Genomic DNA, 21,089 nt, shown 5'->3' on the forward strand with positions numbered 1-21,089 from the left:
ACACCTTCAGATCCCACCTCAAGATTCTTATCTATACTTTTCATCTATGTGGAATATGTGACTCCACTTCCTTTCTTGGAAAAGGAAGCTGTTCCAATCTGAGCTTCAAGTAAGTATTTGATATGGTGCCAATTCAAAAGAAGAGTATGTGAATTTCTACAAGAATTCAGGCGAGACTGGTCTCTTTAGTTTGTTTTTACAAGGAAAAAATTGTTTTTAAATAAAATCATCTGACTGAAGGGATTTCACAAGCGGAGTTTCTCAAAAAAACTTCCCAGGCCAAGCAGGCATTTTCCTTCATGACCTCTCCAGCAAAGCAGTGCACACTAACAGATATTTGATGAGAAACTGGAAAACAGTAAGAGACGAAGATGAGAATATAACACTCATCAAGAAGATGGACTTTCAGGGTAAAAGAAATAAGAATAAACCTCAACAAATGCCAAATAAAGTTATACACTAGAACATGACAATGAAGAAAACATAAACGCATATTATTACAAATAATAAGTGGCAACTCATAAGTGTTTCTAGTAGTCACCAAGAAAATAAAACAGAATAGTTACCAATAACCTGTACTCAGTAATAAGTCCAGCATTCTGGGAAACTCTAGAGATGAGACAATATAAATTCTCAACAGATGACAGGACATAAACTATTTTTTTTCTTTCTTCTTAATAACAGGTCAGTTAAAGTTGTGATTTTTCTTTTTTGATGGATTGAATGTTCTCAATTTTCTTTGTGGTCTGAAATTAGTAAGACTGATTCAACCTGAAATTACTGAAACTTTCCTCTTAAGACAAAAACATTTATATTCTACTTTATCTATTGCTTGTATTGCTTAAGTGTCCCTTAGCACACAAAAAGCATTAGTAGCTTTTACATTTTGTTTTCTGGTACTTCATATAAAACATGAATTCTTTTTTATGTCAGTGGTTTAGGTTGTGACAGTCTGGTTTTATTTGGCAATACTTTCAATGTAAACAAAGAATGCTAGCAAACATTAGCATCTTTAAGGAAAAAAATCAATATTTATTCTGGACAAGGAAGTAATATTTTCTTTTTTAAAACAGTCCCTGAACACTTAAGTCTAATGCTCTCATCCTAAGAACTGTCAGTCGATATGTTCTATCATGTACAATATTAAAGGGGTCTGAAAGGCTTGATTTGGTTTTAAGCCTGAATTTAAGTTCCTTGAAACTGTCTCATTTTAACCTCCTTTACAAAGTTACCAGATGGCCAACAAATCCAAACCCAGTATATTATTGTTTAATGAACACTAGTGCAGAATAATTTAAACACTCGAGAGATCAAACAATAATCTGCAGCAATACTTAACATGGCATCTCCTGCTGTCGAGCTTTAGGCAGTGTTTATTTTCTCTGATAACAAAATGTGGATTTTATTACCAAAGAACTGAAATGTCTATTTTTGTCTTTAAAGAAATACTAACATTTTGATTAATATTTTCAGAAAGTCTGATTTCTAAGCATTGTTCCCTGTCTAGGAACATTCCTGGAAAAACTGTGGTTTTGTTAAAACTTCTTCTGATACTTGGTTCCCAGTTAAACTAACAGCTGTCCTGGACAAGCTGCAAATCAGCTATTAGGTGGTTATTAGGTATCAAGCTTCATTGAAAGAACAGGCACAGAACTGAATTCAACTTAGAGGCACCGTCTGTCCCAGAGGTGAGAAGCTGGAACACCTGCTGAGAGTTGTGGTAGTTCAGCCTAGAGAAGAGAAGGCTCCAAGGAGACCTTGTAGCAGCCAGTAAGAGAGATGGAGAGGGACTTTCTACAGGGGCATGTAGCCACAGGCCATGTGGTAGTGGCTTCAAAGTGAAAAGAGGGCAGGTTAACTTAGATGTTAGGAAGAAACATTTTACTGTGAGACATGGGAACAGGTTGCCCAAAGACGCTGCGGATGCCCCATCCGTGGAAGAGTTCCAAGGCCACAAGACTGGGTGGGGTTTTGAACAAGATGATGTCCCTGCCCATGGCAGAGGGGCTGGAACTAGACGATCCTTAAGGTCCCTTCCAATCCAAACCACTCTATGATCTGTTTCCTGCTGTGCTACACAGGCAACTTACCTTCTTACCTTCTTCACAGGCTGGGAGGGCAACTGGGGAATGAAATAACTTAAATAATTTTACTACAAACATCTGAGGCTCATATGCAGGTAATGGGAATGAGCAAAAAACCCCAAAACTCAGCAACAAAACACAACTACTTTGACTGCAGAAACGCTACTCCTTAAACTCCAGAAGTTACACAAAACTGACTGGGCTGCTTCATATTTTTTTTTTCTTTGAAAGAACCCTGAGGTTCTAAACGAAAACAAAATTTACGTAAAAGTCCAGAAGAAAGATGGCCATTAAGCAGCAGTTCACTTGCCCTGTGTCAGTGGAACCCGCCCACTAGATGTCAGTGTCCTCTTGGGCAGAGGAAAACCTTGGATTCCCAACGGAAACTGGGCAGCTGGTAGTCCTTGGCTACCAGGACAACTGTACAGGAGGAAATTTTTATGAAGCACCCCTGAGCCACAAGAGAAACAGGACAGTAACAGTAACATTTGTGGGTAAGAGACAACAAACAAATATAGTCCTAGACACAAAGTTCTGCCAATAAGGTTAAGAGGTAAAACACTAAGAATTCTTTCATGCAACATTACTGATTAAAAGAACAGCAGATTGTTCAATGGAATGGTGAACACGGGTGATAAAAAGACTGAAAGATAAAGGTATTTCTGTTTCCTATTTCTTGAAATACCCCAAAACACAAACCAGCATTTTTGGATGAAAAGGAAAAAAAAAAGAAGACAAAAGAATGGTCTCTGCCTCTACCAAAATTTAAATCAGGCTTAAGGAAGCTTAGACTCGGAAGCAATAAAGTAAATTATTGCAGCACAGTGTGAAATCCTCTGTGACAGGCATGAAACACCACACCCTAAATACAGGGCAGAGCAGAAGTCAAAGTTCAGGCACATTAAGTGCCTGTTGTCAGAAAAAATGGGTAGGTCTTTCTATTCCCCTGCATTACATGTAGATATTAAGGTAAACTATAACTTTTGAATAGAATATTTCAGTTGGAAGAAACCTGAAGTAATCATCTACTGTCTGACTGTCTGACTCCTTCAAGGGTGTCTAAATTTGAGTCTAAAAGGAGGATACTGATACAAAAGGAATCAAACTTGATTGCAGGACTACATACTTGTAAACTAATACCACCCCCACAAATTACGTTGGGCTGATGGGCAAGGGAATGCCAGAGGGGAGGCAGCATCATGCTTATGAAAGCAGACAGACAAACAAGAGGAAGGTGAGGAAAAGCAAGCTGAGTTTTTATAATATATTTTAATGCATCCAGGATTATTTAAGACCTATACTATCAAGGAAACAATCACTGCATGGCAGCACACACAAGAAACCTGATGGTTCTTGAGGAGGAGACTGGGAAAGCTATGAAGCTGAAATTAAGTATTTCAAAGGGGTAAAAAGTACAGATTTCTCTTTTTAAAGATATCAGATCAATTTGCCAGAGAATCTTTCACTCCATCCCCGGCAAGAAAAGCACCTTGAAGCCAATTTGAGCTGGCTAAAGGTCCTGAAGAACTACTTGTAGTTTCTGCACACTTACATCTGTTATCCTTGCCAGACAGGAAAAGGCTAAAAAAAAAATTCACCACAACTTTTTCCTTTAGAAATAGGAACTTAAAAAAAAAAAAAAGACAAAAAAGAAAAGAAGGAAGTTGAATTATAGGAAATTATACAGAGCTAAAAAAGTAAAACATTCGCAAGCAGGCCAAAGCCTGTTGACATGGGCCAAGTAGCAGTACCTGCTGATCTCCTGACCAGGGATGGATTCTGGTGCCCTGTGCACATCAACCCACTGCTACCATGTACAGTCTGAGCTTCTACTCAGAATCTGCCACTGAGAAGGACTGGGAGGATGGCTCTGTTTCATTTCTGACATTCTCTCAGTATCCACCAGTCAAAATAAAATATCAGACTAGGTGCACATGACACATTACACCATTCTGATACTCTGAACAAACTAAATGTATCATGTGATCCTAAAATTTATCTATTTATCTTCCTCCCAGTTAATAATATACCTATTGCACTGTGTACAGCAGATGGTATTGCGCTGCCTGAAATGCATAAAAAACATGTTACTGCTGGTCCCAACCACCATAACTGCAGTTATGATCACTTTAGCTGTTCATTGTTTTATAACCAAGTTATTTTTAAGGGACTGTTTGTCTTCTACCCATGTGCTATTTGCTTGAACAAGTCTCAGATAGTTTTACCCTTTTGCTCTCTTGCTGCAAATCCAAAGGAATCTCAAGAAAACTGCCCTCAATACAGAAATAACTCCAGGTTTTATTTCCCATCTGAATATATGCACTGCAAGACACTGTGCTTGCTGCTCCATCTCTTTTCAAGGTAATTGTTTTGATAATTTTAATGAACAAGTGGTTCTTGAACAGCAACAAAGGCAACAAGGGGAGCACTCTGACCAAACTCCAACTTTTCAGCGTTTCCTGTAAGCCTTACACCACATTACACCTTTACACAAGCCTTACACTTTTACACCACACCCTCATCCATCATGCTGACACTATTGGTTGGTCAAATACAGGTGTACTCAGCACCAACATAACTGATCTGTAGATTCATCTACTCATCTTCTTCCCTAGTTATTAATATACCTATTGTACCATGTGTTGCAGATTCCAATTTCAACACCACTACAAAACAAAACATCCCAAAATGTTTAAAACATTTTGAGATCCTTTCCAGGAAGCACAAGACAATACCATTTGTATTATTCCATTGTCCCAAACACCACAATTACTAAAATTCAGCTAATTTACAGTGTTCAGGTAACAAACCCATCACCTCAGCACACAAATAGTCTTTACAAAGCAATACTTCTTTCATGGTTTATTGATTATGATTTCATGATTATTAATTACATACTTAAATGTTTAGATCCCATCCCAATCCTCTAAGTTACAAATGCTAAACGGTTAGCAAGACTAAACGGATCTTATTTTAGGTATTCAGTAAAAATAGGAAAAAGCAGCAAAAGTAGATTATAGACTTTTCCACCTTGTAGAAAAAGGCAAGTAACCACTTTGGATACAATTCAAAGGCATACTTCAGATTTTAAAAAAAACTTTCCCTCCAGCTAAAACTGGAAGTGCATAAACCACTACTCATCTGCTTCCTTCCATCATATATTGCAGAATCGAAAAATGGAATACAGCAAAGACAGGTTTTGATGACCTACATGAATAGAAGATATGGATAGAGGGGTTCCTTTCTTTGTAGCTTTAGGAGTTTTGGTGTGAGCCATGCTTCATCAATGCAAGTCTGTTCAACTTCTGGTACTATGAACACAAGGACAGAGGTTCATATCCACCCCTACAGCCAAGGGTCAGCTGGTTTGTTTTTACTGTGCCGGAGGCAATAGTTAACATCAATAACAACAGCTATTTATATATACAGATTTTTCTCTAGTTGTTGCATCAAGTTTAACAGTTTTCCACCTCTTAGCTTTTTACTCCAATTCTGTTTGCTATAATCTTATTTTCTAAGCCACTGATCTCCTTTATTGCCATTCCTTCCTCATATGTCTGTACAGTACTCTGCTACTGACATTGGCTGCAGCCCACACTTCGCCATCTAGGAAGGGGAAAGCTGCTCAACATAATCAAATATTCCTCTTTTCTCTTGTTTACACATAAATTAAAAAAAAAAAAATTCTGAGCTGTGGTCAAATTCACATTCTAATTCTGGAAAACCAGAAACCATCTCAGCAAAGCCACAGAATTAACAACATGACTGTGACAGTGGAGGCACCAGAGGAGCAGCAGCCACTAGATCAGCATCACAAAGCCCCACTGACTGCAGAGATCAGAGTCAGGTCTTGTGTGACTGTAAAATACTGAGGACAGTTATGGCACAAGCAGAACTTCTTCCATATTTGTACTGTCTCTCTTTCAACTCAGTACATTGCCCAGTACACATTACTCACAGAGAGCAGCAGGCTGCTAACCTGCACACAAATAAGCCATGAACACCTTCCTGGTTTAGCTCGCTAAAATGCAATGTAATCTCCACAAACTCCTCTTTTTGAACAGCTTCCTCCTAACCTTTACTTTGCTGCCTTCTTCATCAAAATGGTTTTTCACCTCCCTCAAGACACATTGCACTTTATAGCATTTTACTCAGTACTGAACTTACATTTCCATTATCCAAAAGTGTCCAATTTTAGATCTCTCTTTGTGAAACTGCTAGTCACAGCTCTTCAGAATGACAAAGTAAGTAGATAAAACACAAGGAACAAGGAAAGTTGCATTACCAAAGTTACTTCCTCCGATCTATCAAAGCTACTCTTGGGAAAGGTTAGATAGAAAGAATGGAATCAAAAAATTTAAAAAGTAAGATAGGAAATACTAAAAGCAAAGTGTGAATTTCATTTTTATATAAAACATAGAACAACTGGGAAAAGTGAGGCTACATAGTACTGAACAACTTAAAAGGAACAGGTTGTACTGCTGCTTACAGCCACGAAAACTGTGTGACTTGCTTGTGTGGAAACAGATGTGCCTCTAGTCAGAAAAACCCCCAAACTTCTGAGCTACTACAGATGTTGGGAACTGCCTATTGTGGTGTTTCTAACTAGGAAATAGGCAAGATATTGTGAGAAATTTGGACTGGGGAGAAACAATGACCCTTTCCAAATATCAGAACTCCCCACACTTACTACGAGGAGAATTATTTGAGCAGATTAAGTAGGACTCAAACCAAGTTTCTCAATCTTATTTTCCCTTGGTGGAAGTGGCAGCATTCCAAACAAAATCCATACCTTTAAAAGATCTCAGTTAATTTTCAACATGTCAGTCAAGTTTAATCTCAACCCCAAAGCCTTCTGCAGTTTGACTTTAAGGAACAGTAGCATTTTTCCAAAGCAATGCTGTCTTTAAATCCTTGCACTGTGCCTTCTCTTAAAGGTTACCTTCTTCTCATGCCCAGTTTGTAGCATTGTGCATCAGTATTCCACGGGGTAACCAGAACAGCTATTAATGCTAATAAGCCCAGACAGGAATACACATTTGTTCTAAAGAGACAGTAACTGCATGACAAGTAATAGGATGAGACATACAGGACTGCTAAGTCCTGGCTTTAAAATGCAAAATACAGAAACACATACTCTACAGCCAAAGTGAATTAATTCACAGGAGCAGTGAAGTATCACAAGGTCTTATCAGGATGCAAGTGCTTCTTACAGATGCATTATGGTGAATAGTACAGGATGTAAGCACGCTCAAGTACAGTACTTACTGCAAGATTGCATCATGGCCCCACTGCTATTCCCTCTGAATACTGACTGCACTCCTTGTAGCTGCCAGGACCCAGCATTTATTTCTAAATATTCCAATTAGGTTTTAGTATCCATGAATCTCTGTAATAACCAAGCTTAGACAACACCTCAACACTACAGTTACTCTTGTGAGGAGAGGGATCCATAAGCAATATCACCTGGTCCAACAAAAATCCTGGAATATTAATCCTGCTGAAAGGAACAAATCATAACAGGAAAATTCATATGGAACACTCTGCATGAAGATTCTTACAAAGACTATTTAAACTAGTCTGGTTAAACTTCATTGTCCTGCTTCACAAGCTTCTTGCTTCATTGTCATTAAAAACCAGTGATCAGCAGAGTTAGGTAACATTTATAAACTTAACTTTCATTTTAAGAAGATAACAAAGCCAATAAAATGTGTGGCTATTCTGTTCTGAATTTAAAGCCAAAACCAAAAAGACCAGCCAGTTCTACTATTACCATTGAATTCAGAAAAAAGGCAAAAAAACCCTCCCATGTGCCGCCTTAAACTCAACCACTGATCACTCAGTGCTCACACAGCTTAAAAGAGTACCAAACTACACTACAGACAACCATTTACCTTCAGTTCATTAAATCCATGACACCCTGTACAAAGCTAATGCTTCTTCTGAAGAGTTTCTAGTCTAAAAGCGAGGCAAATACAAAGCTGAAGAAATATAAACTTTTTCACATGGTTTGCCCCTCATCATGCAATGGCTTCTGTCCTCCAAAAACAGTAAAAGTCAAAGGTTTAAAATTATATGGAAACCATTCTAGCAGCATAGGGATAAGGTAGCACAAGCACAGGAGTAAAGGTGAGAGTAGAAAGGAAAAAAAAATTAGTAAAATCCAACCACAACATAAAGAGAGAAGTAAAATGAAAACAAAACATTCAAGACAGATCAGAGCTGATACAAACAAAAAATACATGTCGCAATTTGCATAAGATCTGACAGAAGTACTATGCCCAGTGGAAAACTACACACTTGGTAGGATGATTCAACTTCTAGCTGACATAAATGCAGAATTCCTGAAGGATATCTTGTTTATACAATGTCCAGAAGCTAGATCCAACAAGCTGAAGACAAATCAAAGACAGGAGTATGAATACAAAAGGAAGCTCGCATGAGCAAGCATTTCTGTCTTTTCCTCTGCAAAAATCCTTCCTCCATGGCCTTTGAGATACTCTTAAAATTCACAACGCACCTTGCATAAGCAAAGTTCCCCAACTGTCTTCTGAAGGTTTTCTCAAACCCAGCTTATAAACTAAAAGATTTCATGTGTTTAACTTTCCACACAACATGACAATCATATACCTATTAAACCTACTAACCACAGGAAGGAGAGGAGGTTGTGATCTCCAAACAAATCTTCAGTTCAAGCATATGAAGTAGGTAAGCTACTATGGTGGGTTGGCCCTGGCTGGATGCCAGGTGCCCACTCAAGCCATTCCATGCACCCCCTCCACAACTGGATAGGGGAGAGAAAAATATAATGAAAGGCTCATAAGTTGAGAGGAGAACTGTGAGAGATCACTCACCGATGGCCATCACAGGTAAAACAGACTCGACGTGGGTATATTAATTGAATTTACTAACAATTAAATCAGAACAGGGTAATGACAAGTAAACCAAATCTTAAAAAACAAAACAAAACAAACAAAAAAAACCCCAACAAAAAACCAAACACCTTTCCCCTACCCCTCTCTCCTTCCCAGACTCTACCTCCTCCCTGCAGTGCAGGGAGATGAGGAATGGGGGTGACAGTCAGTTCATCACATGTTTTTTCTGCCACTGTTCAGGGAGACAAGTCCTTCCCCTGCTTCAATGTGGGCTCCCTCCCAAAGGAGACAGTCCTCCATGAACTTCTCCAACGTGAGTCCTTTCCACGGGCTATAGTTCTTCACAAACTGCTCCAGCGTGGGTCCCTTTCCACAGGGTGCAGTCCTTCAGGAACAGACTGATCCAGTGAGAGTCCCCCACAGGGTCACAAGTCCTGCCAGCAAATCTGCTCCAGCATAGGCTCCTCCCTGCCAGGAGCCTTTTCCAGGGTGGGCTTCCCACGGGGTCACAGCCTTCTTTGGGCATCCACCTGCTCTGCCAAGGGGGTCCTCCACAGGCTGCATGTGGATCTCTGCACCCCCATAGCCCTGCACAGGCTGCAGGGCCACAGCTGCCACACCATGGGCTGCAAGGGAATCTCTTCTCCAGCTCCTGAAGCACTTCCTGCCCCTCCTCCTTAGCTGACCTGGGTGTCTGCAGGGCTGTTTCACATATTCTTGCTCCTCTCTTCTCTGACCACAACTACATTTGTGCAATAACTTTTTTGTTTTTTCCTTCTTAACTATGTTATCCCACAGGTGATACCACTGTCACAGATGGGCTCGGCCTTATCCAGCAGTGGTTCCATCTTGGAGCTCTGTTGAACATGGGGGAAGCTTCTGGCAGCTTCTCACAGAAGCCACCCCTGTAGCCCCTCCACCTCCTACCAAAACCTGGCCACACAAACCCAATATAGCTACATTCCTACAAGAAGAACATTTCACCTTCTCAGTTGTTACCAATAAATGGCAAATTCCACACTAACAAGAATCCGTTAACAGGGAAAGGAGGGAAAAGAAACACATACATCTCGTAAGTGAATACTGTCCGCTGTGCCTTGGAATAGTTTGCATGGGACATCTGAACATCTAAACCTTCAGTACAAGATTTGGGAAAGTCTTGACTTCAGGATCAAGTTCTGGAGGTTTTAAAGTGGTAAGTATTACAATGACCCCACAAAATGTAAAGCAAAATGCAATAATAGAAGAAATTAATTTTTGCATTTGTTTACTGAATTCAATTCCACTTCCTCCCTACCATGCCTAACAAGACCCTTTACCTGACTAAAATCATGGTCATTTTTAGTTCAAAGGTTCTGTCTCTAGAAATAAATCGGTTCAATACTTAATTATATCCCTTCACTGGATTCCCTTTTTTTCATTGCTGCTTTTCTCACTTCTAAACACCTTCTGGCCTCAAGCACATTGAATATAACTGGAAGTTACCTTCATCCATGAGAGCTAAAAACACCATCGTTGAGGTTTTCATATCCACATACTTTCTTCATGGGATGATCATATTGCCCTACTGTACCAGACAGGGAATATTTTTTCTATGAATACAGGAAGGGAAGCCCATTATATATGCTGTAAGACTGGAGAAACAGGATGCTGGCTTCATTTTCACACAATCACCAATTTAAACAGTGCTAATGCTTTTTAAATTGCTGTGCCAGAAAGACACATTGCTATAGCTTTGCACCAAAAATACTATAGTTTTTAATCATGTATAAGGTACCAAATGCAAGCTCTCATTCAGGCTATTCCATGCTAGAATTAGTTGTGGAATTAGCATTTTAGAAGCAAATATTCTTTCCCTGTAGGAAATCACAGTAATTTATGGCAACAGCTTGCTGACTTCAGGATACACACATTTTTTCAGTGTTATTGGTCTCTCAATTTAAATAATTTATTAACAGGCTACAGACTTATGTAATTTCTAAGAAATACAACTAGGCTTCTCTCTGCCACAGTTTCACCTGCTCTTTTCAGAACAACAGGGAGTTGACATCTCAGATAACTTGCAGGCTGCATTTTCACCATAATAAAAGGGAAAACAAATGAAAGTTTAAATTCCATCATCTTAATCAAAATATTAAGAAAACATGTGGCACCAGTCGAAGAAGCAATTGTAGTAGTGTTACTACAGAATTCCAGGGCAACTCCCATGGCAGTTCTATGGAATAGCCTCTGGAAAAGTTCTTTTGTTTATAAGGAAAATACAAAAGGTTGTGCAGCTTTAATGACAACCTATTTCAGGGCATTCAGTTTGGAAAGCAGATTCGTGCCCAAAGCTTTAAGTGAGAAATGTCAGTGTTTCACTTCTGTAGCAAAGAGCTGTTAAAAGAAACAATGTACATTCCTCCATTCTGGGCCTAGTCTTCCTGAAGTAGAAGAAACAGAAAAATAAAGCATCTATAAAACACCACATTTCTTTACTAAAATAAATCCCAGTGAGTGCCTGTAGTACTTGCCAAGCCCTTTCTACCTGCCCACAATCAGCCATTTTTTCTTCATTAACATTTATATTCACTTGTATGTCCTTAACGTCACAGTTTTGTTTATGCAAACTCAAAGAAAATGAGATAAAATTAATTTTACATTATAATTTGGTCATAATAAAACTTCACACAGTTTTGTATAACCACCTAAACTACTAAAAATTGAAGTCCTAGAAGAAACTGTCAAATACTTGGAGCTATCTGGGGACACTCACAGTACCTAAGAGATTATTTCCTTCCTTTAGCAGTCTGTGCAATAGGGGTGCTGCCTTATAGGCAATTTATAATTAATTCATCTCTGCAGGAATTCTCACTTTCTTGAAGCAGTTCAACTAACCTACATATGCCCTTCCCTCCAGAATGCTGTTTCATTTTCCAGTTTTATTTTGAGCTAAATGTTTCCCTTGAGTACTCCTACTGGACAACTGTATTCATTTCAATTAACAATTACCTATTTGCCAAAATTATCAGAATATACATGAGGGAGTAACTAATAACAAAAGCATAGCTTCCAGTTGTAATCCTGCTTCCCATGCTTGATGGTAAAGATTAAAGTAGAAAATAAAGGAAGAATTAAACTTTATTTTCCATATGTATAAAAAGCAGTAAAAAAAAAGCTATGCACTGCAAAAAATATGCAGGACATGATACAATTACCACTGAGACATCTCCATGATTAGTTTTACTCACTCATAGTGCAGCCAGTCATCAACTTCAAACCCAGCCTACCCACAGTCTAAGTGCAGTGTATTATTCCTATCACTTAGTTTTCTCTGTTATTCCTATCACTTGTTTTTCTTTGTCTGTTCTGCTTTCTATGTTAATCAATCTCTCAGTTTTGTGCAGTGAGACTGTACAAATACTGGACAATTAATCCAACAAGAAAATTTGTCTAAGTAGGAAGCTATACCCAGGTACCGTCCATGCTACCAGAACACTGAGTGCCTTGAGGAAAAAAGACGCTGTTCCATCACAAGGTTATGCATTACAGAGTCAAATACAGTTGAATAAGAAGTGAAACATTTAGGACAGAGAGGAACATCATTCAGGCTTCTCAAGAGCAGCGCAGTTTCCACAACAATCAGTCATTTAAACACGATGCATAATCTACACTGGCAAGTACTCTGAACACTTAGACAGGAAACCCACGAAGCATCCTTTCAGTTTGGAAGCCAGTTGTTCAAAGATAGTTGGGTCCTCCAAGAACTATCAGAGGAATAAAAATAATGCCATACTAATGTAAAGGAAGACATGATGTATTTAAAAATACAATCAACAATGGAAAACAGTATGAAAACTCTGGAAGAACAGCCCCCTGAAACTCTCAAATGTGACAAGTAGCTGGAAATCATGCCTAAAGTCCAGGCAAAACCTGCATGCACTAGAACAGAGAACTAGTCTAGCCCAGCACAGGAAATGGGTTTCTCATCCATGATATTGACCACATAGCAAATATGAAAGATAGCAAGGACAGCAACAATAGCAGAGTGCTGACTGCCCAACCTCAATTAAAGCAGGAATACAAGACAACGCCTCTTATGTGCCACATTCTTTTCAGCCTCCCTTTGACTGTTCTTTATTAGTTGTCCAGAAGAACAAGTATTGGCCCCTTGTTCCCACTGCAGCCGGTTGCACAGCTGAAAGACAGTCATCTACCTCTTCAGAACCCAAGAAAAAGCCTCTCTCAAATCTCACTGATCCATATAGAAGCTGTTCTTCCCGTGATCACAAAGAGTACAAAACATCTGCGTGTTTTCAGAAGAAAAACAAAAAGCAGATGTCATCCACATGAGGCAGCAAGAAGGACAAGACAGCAGGACAGACAAATGCAGTAAGATGCAAAATTTTTCAAGAGGACACCACTGTACTCAGACCTTAGAAAAACAAACAAATCCAGCTACACCTTACAAAGCTACATAAGAAGGAAGTTAATATAAAAGAAGTTTGTTTGAAAATGACAAGTTCAGTGTCATAAATAAAGAGATTAAAGTAGTACCTACATTCTTTAAAGCAATATGGTTTTAACTAAGTTAACTTCCCCTTAGAGACTGATGCTTTCCAATCCATGACTTTATGCACCAAAAATCACAGCTAAGATCAAACAATTAAAACTAATACATTTCAGTAACATTTAGGAATCAAGGCCTGCTCTTCAACATGAAAAAGATGAAGAGTATAGCCCTTCTGCCAAAAAGAAAGTTATATGGATACCTTTATGGACACTTACCAACTGTGTTAGGATTTCTCCAAATCATAGCAAATTAAAAATTGAACAAGCCAACTGATTCATACAGCACTTAAAACTTTCAGTTTACTAATGTAGTGGCCCTTGGCACATTCCTAACACTAGGCAATTCAATTCTTTTTGCAAGACTAAGGGAGTTCAGAAGTAAAACTACTGTAAAAAATTACTGTCAGAAGCATTATGGTAGGATTTCCTTCAAAATTATTGATGTTTCCTTCTAGAAATCTGAATGAACGAAACGTTTCTTTATTTGCTTTTGTTCCTAATGATATATGTAGCCCAGGAGGCAACAATACTCATAGCTTCAGTCCTCTCATAATAGCTAGATATTTTCCCCCATTGAAGTAACTGCCTACATCACCTTGCCACATTTTACAGCTGATAATTCAATTCTTCTAGGCTTTTCTTTCACAAGACACTTCCATTAGGGCAATATTGCCTTTAAGTCGTCCCATAAATTAACACCAATAAAATTACCTTTTAAAGAAATTAAAAGTATTGGCTTGTAGGAGGACAGATAGGAGGAAAAATTAGGTCAACTAAACTAGGTCATCCATTTATACCTCTATTTATCTGGTACCTTTTGGGAAGCATATTTCTCTACTTGATCTTTTTAGCTGTGTAAGAATTTTTTCATTCTAAAGCTGATGACAAAAGGGTAGCTAGAACAAGGCCCTCAGGGACACAGGCAGTAACTTTCCTATGCAAACCTGACAGTGACTGAAACATCCCGACATGAGTATTCAGAGATACTTTAAAACAACAGTGTTTAACCCAGAATGACAGACCTAAAGCCTGACAGACTTGACTGTGCTCTTCTGCTCTTACAGCTCTCGACTTATCTTGCAACACTCTCAGCTTCCCTACTAAAGCTACTGGCTTTGCACTGGTGTTGTCTCAGTACTGTTGGATCTGAATACAATTTGGTTTCTAGAAGATGCAGACGGACTCCAGACAGAACTCAAACACAGAGCCACTCTCTGGGGCTACAGGTTCTGAGTCAAAAACTCCACAGCTGTACCATAGTGCTCTTCTTTCATAAACACATTCTGACTGCACAAATTTGAACAAACAATTAATGAGTTAAGTTTATATTAGCAAGTTTTTTTTGTCAGATGAAGCAGGAAAACAAAGAGTTTAATCTCTTCTGCAACATTCACGTGCTAGTTAACAGAAATAGAAATGCATGTCCATGCTTCACTGAGGGCAAACACACATAGCTGAGTTATCCAAGGCTGTGGTGGCATAACTGTAGCAATTGTGGAGTACAACAGCCTGAGGAAAACACTAGGATGCAAACGCCGTGCTTTTTAACAGCATAAAAAGCTCCTGCTCTACCCAATTAACTTGTCCTTTACTCAGTTCCATATCTGAACTTTAACACTGATGCCTCTCCCTAAACATAAGACCAAGAAAAAAATCATTATCTATCTTCTGATTTCAGTTCTACAAATGCATACTCAAGGTACTCCTAGAGTTTCACCTTTTCCCAACACTAACAAGTGCATTACTATTTTCCCTATGCCAAATGTTCTACTTACTAAGCACACCACAGTAAAAGTGTAGCAGTACACAAAGCAAAATCCACGAATCTTACATAGTAACAGTGAAGAAAATCAAACAGAATTTCTGTTTATTACAAATCAATGGCTTTAAGATTAATATAAAAGCCTCAGACTCTTGTTGTGCTCAAGATTAAAAAATGTATACATATTAGATAATCTGAATATCTGCTTAACCTTTCCCTGCTTGCCGATAACTTCTATTCAGCTATAATAGCACCAAGGAAAAATACTTTGAACCTATTGCAGTTTTAAAGTAACTGTGTACACTCTAAAGCAAGAAATTAGTTCTACAGCATTTCTACAGCATCAATCACACATATATGCAGACATACAACCATGCAAATACAAATATATAAGCTTGCACCAAGCACTACAGATCTATAGATTTGGGTCTAGGGTTGATAAACTATGGTCACATGAGACGTATCCATATATAGGTATCTATTGATATGAATCTATCTATCTATCTATCTATATATGTATAACTAAATACAGCAAAAGGCACTGTAGGATTGAGATAAGAATAAAAACAAAGTATGTATCTGACACGCTATTTAAATTATTTGGAGTGCATGTAGTATGTCCATGAGGTGGAAGGTCAAGATTACCATTTGCTCCTCCTGAATGATTCTATAACATTCTGCAATATCCGTACACAACCCTTTACTCCATAAGAACAGTAGAATTACACACTGCTGTCTTTGGAAACTGAGCAAACAGAACTTGTTACCACACAAGCTATTTGACACAACCCAGAGCATTGCCTAATTGACTTGGTTTAGTTTCATGTGCCTGAAAGAACTGCAGTTTTAGGCAGAGTTTGTGAGTTCTTACACCCCAGGGTCACTGCAGCAGCTTTGTGGCTGTATTCAGCTGCTTCTATGAAAATTCAGAGTGGCATCTTTGAAACAACAGAAACAGCACTCATTTCCTCAGAAGGAGACAAAAACACTGAACATTTAAGCTGAATGGTTGTTCATGTAAAATTGTATTTTTGCATAACATTTAATGAACAGTATTTCACAAAATTCCAGAAGCCTCTGAAGTTCAGGTTTACTGAAATGACTATTTGGTCACATTGTTCCATCCAGATTTAGTCCATGTCAAAGAAGCTTTATGAATGGCCTGGATGACTATCACCACACACAATGAAGTAATGTGTTGGTGTGTGCCCCCCACATACAAATTAACAGCATCTAGCTGAAATACAGCTAATGGAAACAAAACTTGAAAAATACATCAACACTCAAGCATAAGCAGTGCCAGCAGAAGTCAAGGAAAAAGTACCTGGATGTACTGCAACCATAGTAGCAACATCCTATTCTATATTATTTTAGCAAAAAGCCCACTTGTCCCTGTATCCACATATACCTGATTACTGGCAAGGCACACAGATGTGCCTGTCCTGTTTTCAGACTACCCACTTCATTTAATCCTAACTGTGCACACCCAAAGTACTGAAGTGATCTACTAGTAAGTCCTGCTTACTTCCTAGTGCAAGCAAATTAAATATATTAGATTTCCAGTAACGAACTTGCCATTGGTGCCCAGATTACAGAATTTATCTCATAATCGGAGTGGGGAGTGGGTAATAATCGATTTTTCACCTTCCAAGCGGAAGTTGTTTCCAGGTATGTCAGTGGCATTATTAAATAGTAGTCTTAGTCATCTACACTCTGGACTTTCAATAGCAATCAGCCAGGCTTATCAGCCTACCTGTGTACACCTCTAGCTTCCCTACACTCTCCTCCAGCACTCCCTGGCACCCATCAAGTACTTTCAGTTCATTCACTCAGGCCTATATACAACTCTTTAAGCCTATTACTTGACAAATTCAAAAGCAATAAAAAACATAAAAATAAAGAATCATTTTCATTTGCATTCTCCCCCTCTACCATCTGTATTTCAGATTCCATTTTGACTTGGAAATGAGGCGATGAGTAACAGCAATTCCTATTCCACAAACTTGCCAGTGCTTAGCAGCAACAGTACATCCTGCACTTAAATGAGAAAATACAACTTCCTCCCTTCCCACTCCAAAAATAATCTACTAATTCTCTAAAGAAAACAGAATACTGAAACTTATATCCCCTTCACCTCCTTTATTCTCCCCTTCCAATCATTTTAAAGAGCACATAAACATGGCTCTGTTAAGACAACCAAACACACCTCAAAACACACACCCCCAAAACAAAATACCCCAGTATGTTCATAGTGAAAAAACCCCAAAAATCAGCAATTATTATTCTTGTCACCACACTAATCTATGTCTGCTTTACTATATAAAGGTGAATATTAAGGCTGAAGACTGGCATCTTAGTTTCCTGCTTTCCCTTTAATTTACAGTACAAAATCAAATATAAAAGTCTGAAATACAAAGTGTTAAGAGGACAAAAGAAATTTTGAACACAGTTATCTCTGGAACATTTAACACTGTTTCAGGTTATAACATCTTTCTCCTGAAATGCCTTGCCCATTAGTTCCTATTTTCCTACTTTTAGCAGCATTCTCTTTCCTTGCTGTTGCAGGAAAGCAACGGGAAAACTCACTGCCTATACAGTTGAAACCTACAGAAACAATATGCTGTCAAATAGAGAAATTGAAACAAAAGCTATTTTACTATGCAGAGGTGCCACTACTTCAAAGAAAAGATGACAAAAAAGATGGTATTGTATACCATTTGACTATAACAAAGCTAAAACATTAGGATATTTATCAGATGTGAAATGGTAGAAGTGGTTTAGGAAATCTAGTACAAAGTATTAAATATAAAGGTTATTAATAATGTCCCGCATTTTGCACTAGTCTAGGCCACCCTTTCTGTAAAGTACATGTAATTAACACGAAGAAGACAGACCCATCAGTACAAGGCAAGAAGTCAATTTGAGTTAAAGAGCAATTATATTACTAAAACTATTACTTAATTAAACGCTTCTGTCAGAGTATGTAACCTTTAAGCCCTCATGTGAAGACTTAGAAGGGTCCTATCACTCCAACGCCGTCCTTCATTGTACATATTTCCCTCTTCCTTTCCCACACGCTCAGATGTTTCAGCAGCATACTTTCAGTATTTGCAAAATCCTGCCCAAAGAGCGTGGCCGATTTCCCACGGGCTCCCTCCCCACCCTGGATGAACTCGTTACTTCCCAAAGTCCACTCCACTTCCTCTTCCACCCCTGGACCTGCCAGCGCTCCCAACGCCCCTCCGCCTTGCCTTGCGCAACATCCGCGGCCTCCTCCCCACATTTCAGACAATCCCTGATGCGACATTTACATTGAGAATTTTTTTTTTTTGTTCCCAGACCACTAGCACAGACTGACAGCTTAAAGACCTAAGGATGTGGTTTTAATCCTAAAGAGAGAGGGATAATAAAATAAGCTACAAAGACACACGAATACGAAGGGCACTGCCCCACTCTCCTTCGGCTCTCCTGTGGGTCAAACTGCATTTTGATATTAAGTATTTAAACGATATTGAAAAGTGTCAGCGACATCTGCCCAATCAAAATTATTGTTCGCAGCTCAGACTACCTATTCAAAAGATAAATCTCCCGAGATATTTTAAAAGCCCGATTAAACAGCCAAAATAAACCAGGAAAAGCGCTTATTCTCCAATAGAATTTTTCCCCGAGCGCACACGTTAACCAAAGGCTGACGGTGAACCGATCTGGAAGGAAGAAAGGACGAGGGATACAGGCAGGGCTGCGATGGGGGATGGGAGCGAAGGGAGATGTTAGGGAAGGAAAGATGAATAATCCTCCAAGGACTATCAATACATTTAACACATCTCCTCGGAAAGAAGAGAAATCTCAAGCAGGTAGCTAGAGAGGTAGATAAAGGGGAAAGGAGAGAAGGAGCGCTCGATTATCCCCAGCTGACATTAGGCACGGCAGCCCTGCAGAGAAAAGGGGCTGCAAGGGCGAGGAAGCGCTCTCGCAGCCCCCCCCTTCTCCCCCCCCGAGCCAGCTCTGGCTCCTTTATGCGCTCAGAGGAGGAGCGGGGGGGGGGGGGGGGCGAGGAGCCTCCCGGTTAATTTGGCAAGAGCCGGTCACCCACCGCCTCCCCGGGCGCGGGGAAGGGCCAGGGCCGCGGTGACAAACCTCCCATGGGAGGGGGGGACAGGAAGGAGGGCGAATCCAGGCGGACACACTCCCTCCCTCCCTCCCCCCGCCGAGCCCAGCAGCGCTGGGGGGCACAAGGAGCCGGCCGAGCCCCGGGCACACAATAGCAGGTCACTCCCGGGGGAGCGATGCTCGCCCAGCCCGGCACCCCCTGGCCCGCCGGGGGATGGGGAGGGTTCCGCGGGTCGCCCTCCCCGTCCCGGGGGGCGCCGGAGCCGCGCCCGCACCGCCCGCGCCGCCGCCCCTCACCATGAAGTCGCTGGCGAAGTTGTCCTCCCCATTGTGGTCTGTGTCCTTCATGGCCTGGACGCGCTTAATGAATTTCCTCAGGATCTCCTCCTGGCTCATCCTGCCCCGCCGGCCGCCCTGCGGAGCGGGGAGCCCCGGCCGCCCGCCCGCTCCCTCTCCGCCCGGAGCCCCCTCCGCCGCACGACCCGTCACCCGGCTGCCTTCCTTGCCTTGCCCTGCCCTGCCTCGCCTGTCCCCCGCCCAGGCCTGTCCGCGGCCTGCTGGCTGCGCTCCCGGCCCGCTCACGGCCGCCCGGCCGCCCGCTCCATCCTGCCCTGCCCTCCCTCCGCCCGACCCTCCCCGGAGCCGCCGCCGACACGGACACGACACGCTCCCTCCTCCGCCCCCTGCGCACGCGCGGCGCGAGCCCCGCCCGCGGCCCTGACCCCGCCCCGCCGCGCCAGCGCCCCGCCCCTTCCGCGCGCCCATTGGCTCCCCCGGCCGCCGCTGCGCCCGACTGGCGGCCACGCTCACCAATCACTGCCCGGCCCGGCCGCGGGGGAACGCCCGGTGTGCTCCGCGCCTCGCCCCGGTCCGTCGCCCCCCCTCGCTTCCCGCTGATGGGACCGCCCGAAGAGCGCCTCATGGAGTGCTGGAAGGGACCACTAGCCGGGCGGGGGGGAGGCTGAGCGGAGCGGAGTGCGGTGCCCTCTGTCCGGAGCACAATGGGCGGCGGTGGGTGCTCTGCAGCGGCATGTCGGGACGTGTAGTCGCGACAGCGCCGCGTCCCAGCGCTGCGGGGCTGGGGGCTCACGCAGCGTCCCACTGGAACGCCTGGAGCAGGAGGGTTCCCACCCCGTGTGGGAAGCCCGGAGCCGCTGGAAGTGCCCGGGGGTCCCTGCGGGGGCGGTGCCCGAGGTGGTGAACGCGGGACAGCGGGAAGATGGCGGGACGGGACGGGGCAGGGGACGGGGACGGACACTTGGCCGGGGACCGCTCCCCGCATGTGTGTTTGTATGTCTATTAAGTATAGATGTAGATATAAATATGCATATGTATATATTAAGTACTTATATATATGTACGTGTATATTATTTATTAATTATAATTATTTCTCTGTGTATGTAAGTATATATAATATGTATATATATATAAGTATATGTAGTTCTATATATGTACTTATATATATAGGTGTGTATATATAAGTATAGATACAGGTATAGATACACCATGGGCCTTCCTGCCAGAACATCGTTTAAAATTTCTCCCTTACGTGGTGCTGGATGATTTGGCAATGTGCTATACCATCTATAATGCTTCTGTCTCCTTTGAGAACACACGCAGGATCACTCTCGAGGAGAAAAGGCAACACAGAAAGAACCGTGTTTTGCAGAATATACCATCTAAGGAATCTTTCTGCTGTGCCTTTTG

The 21,089-nt window shown here is 41.2% G+C and overlaps 2 protein-coding genes across 2 annotated transcripts in view; both read right to left on the reverse strand.

Moving 5' to 3' along the window:
- PTPN12 (protein tyrosine phosphatase non-receptor type 12) overlaps positions 1-19,961 on the reverse strand; it is a 67,542-nt gene extending 47,581 nt beyond the window's left edge. The window contains 1 exon segment of the mRNA XM_032688595.1: positions 19,680-19,961. Coding sequence (XP_032544486.1) covers positions 19,680-19,778 — 99 coding nt within the window. The 5' untranslated portion in view covers positions 19,779-19,961.
- Positions 19,855-20,664, reverse strand: LOC116786792 (translation initiation factor IF-2-like; the record flags this gene model as incomplete). The annotated part of the gene is given in 4 exon segments (XM_032687776.1): positions 19,855-19,953; positions 19,956-20,155; positions 20,158-20,232; positions 20,235-20,664. Coding segments are annotated over 4 exon segments (804 nt in total), but the record flags the coding sequence as incomplete, so codon positions are not given.
- Positions 20,665-21,089: the final 425 nt, after the last annotated feature.

The sequence above is a fragment of the Chiroxiphia lanceolata genome, chromosome 5, assembly GCF_009829145.1.
Source record: "Chiroxiphia lanceolata isolate bChiLan1 chromosome 5, bChiLan1.pri, whole genome shotgun sequence".
In the NCBI taxonomy this organism is placed as follows: Eukaryota; Metazoa; Chordata; class Aves; order Passeriformes; family Pipridae; genus Chiroxiphia; species Chiroxiphia lanceolata.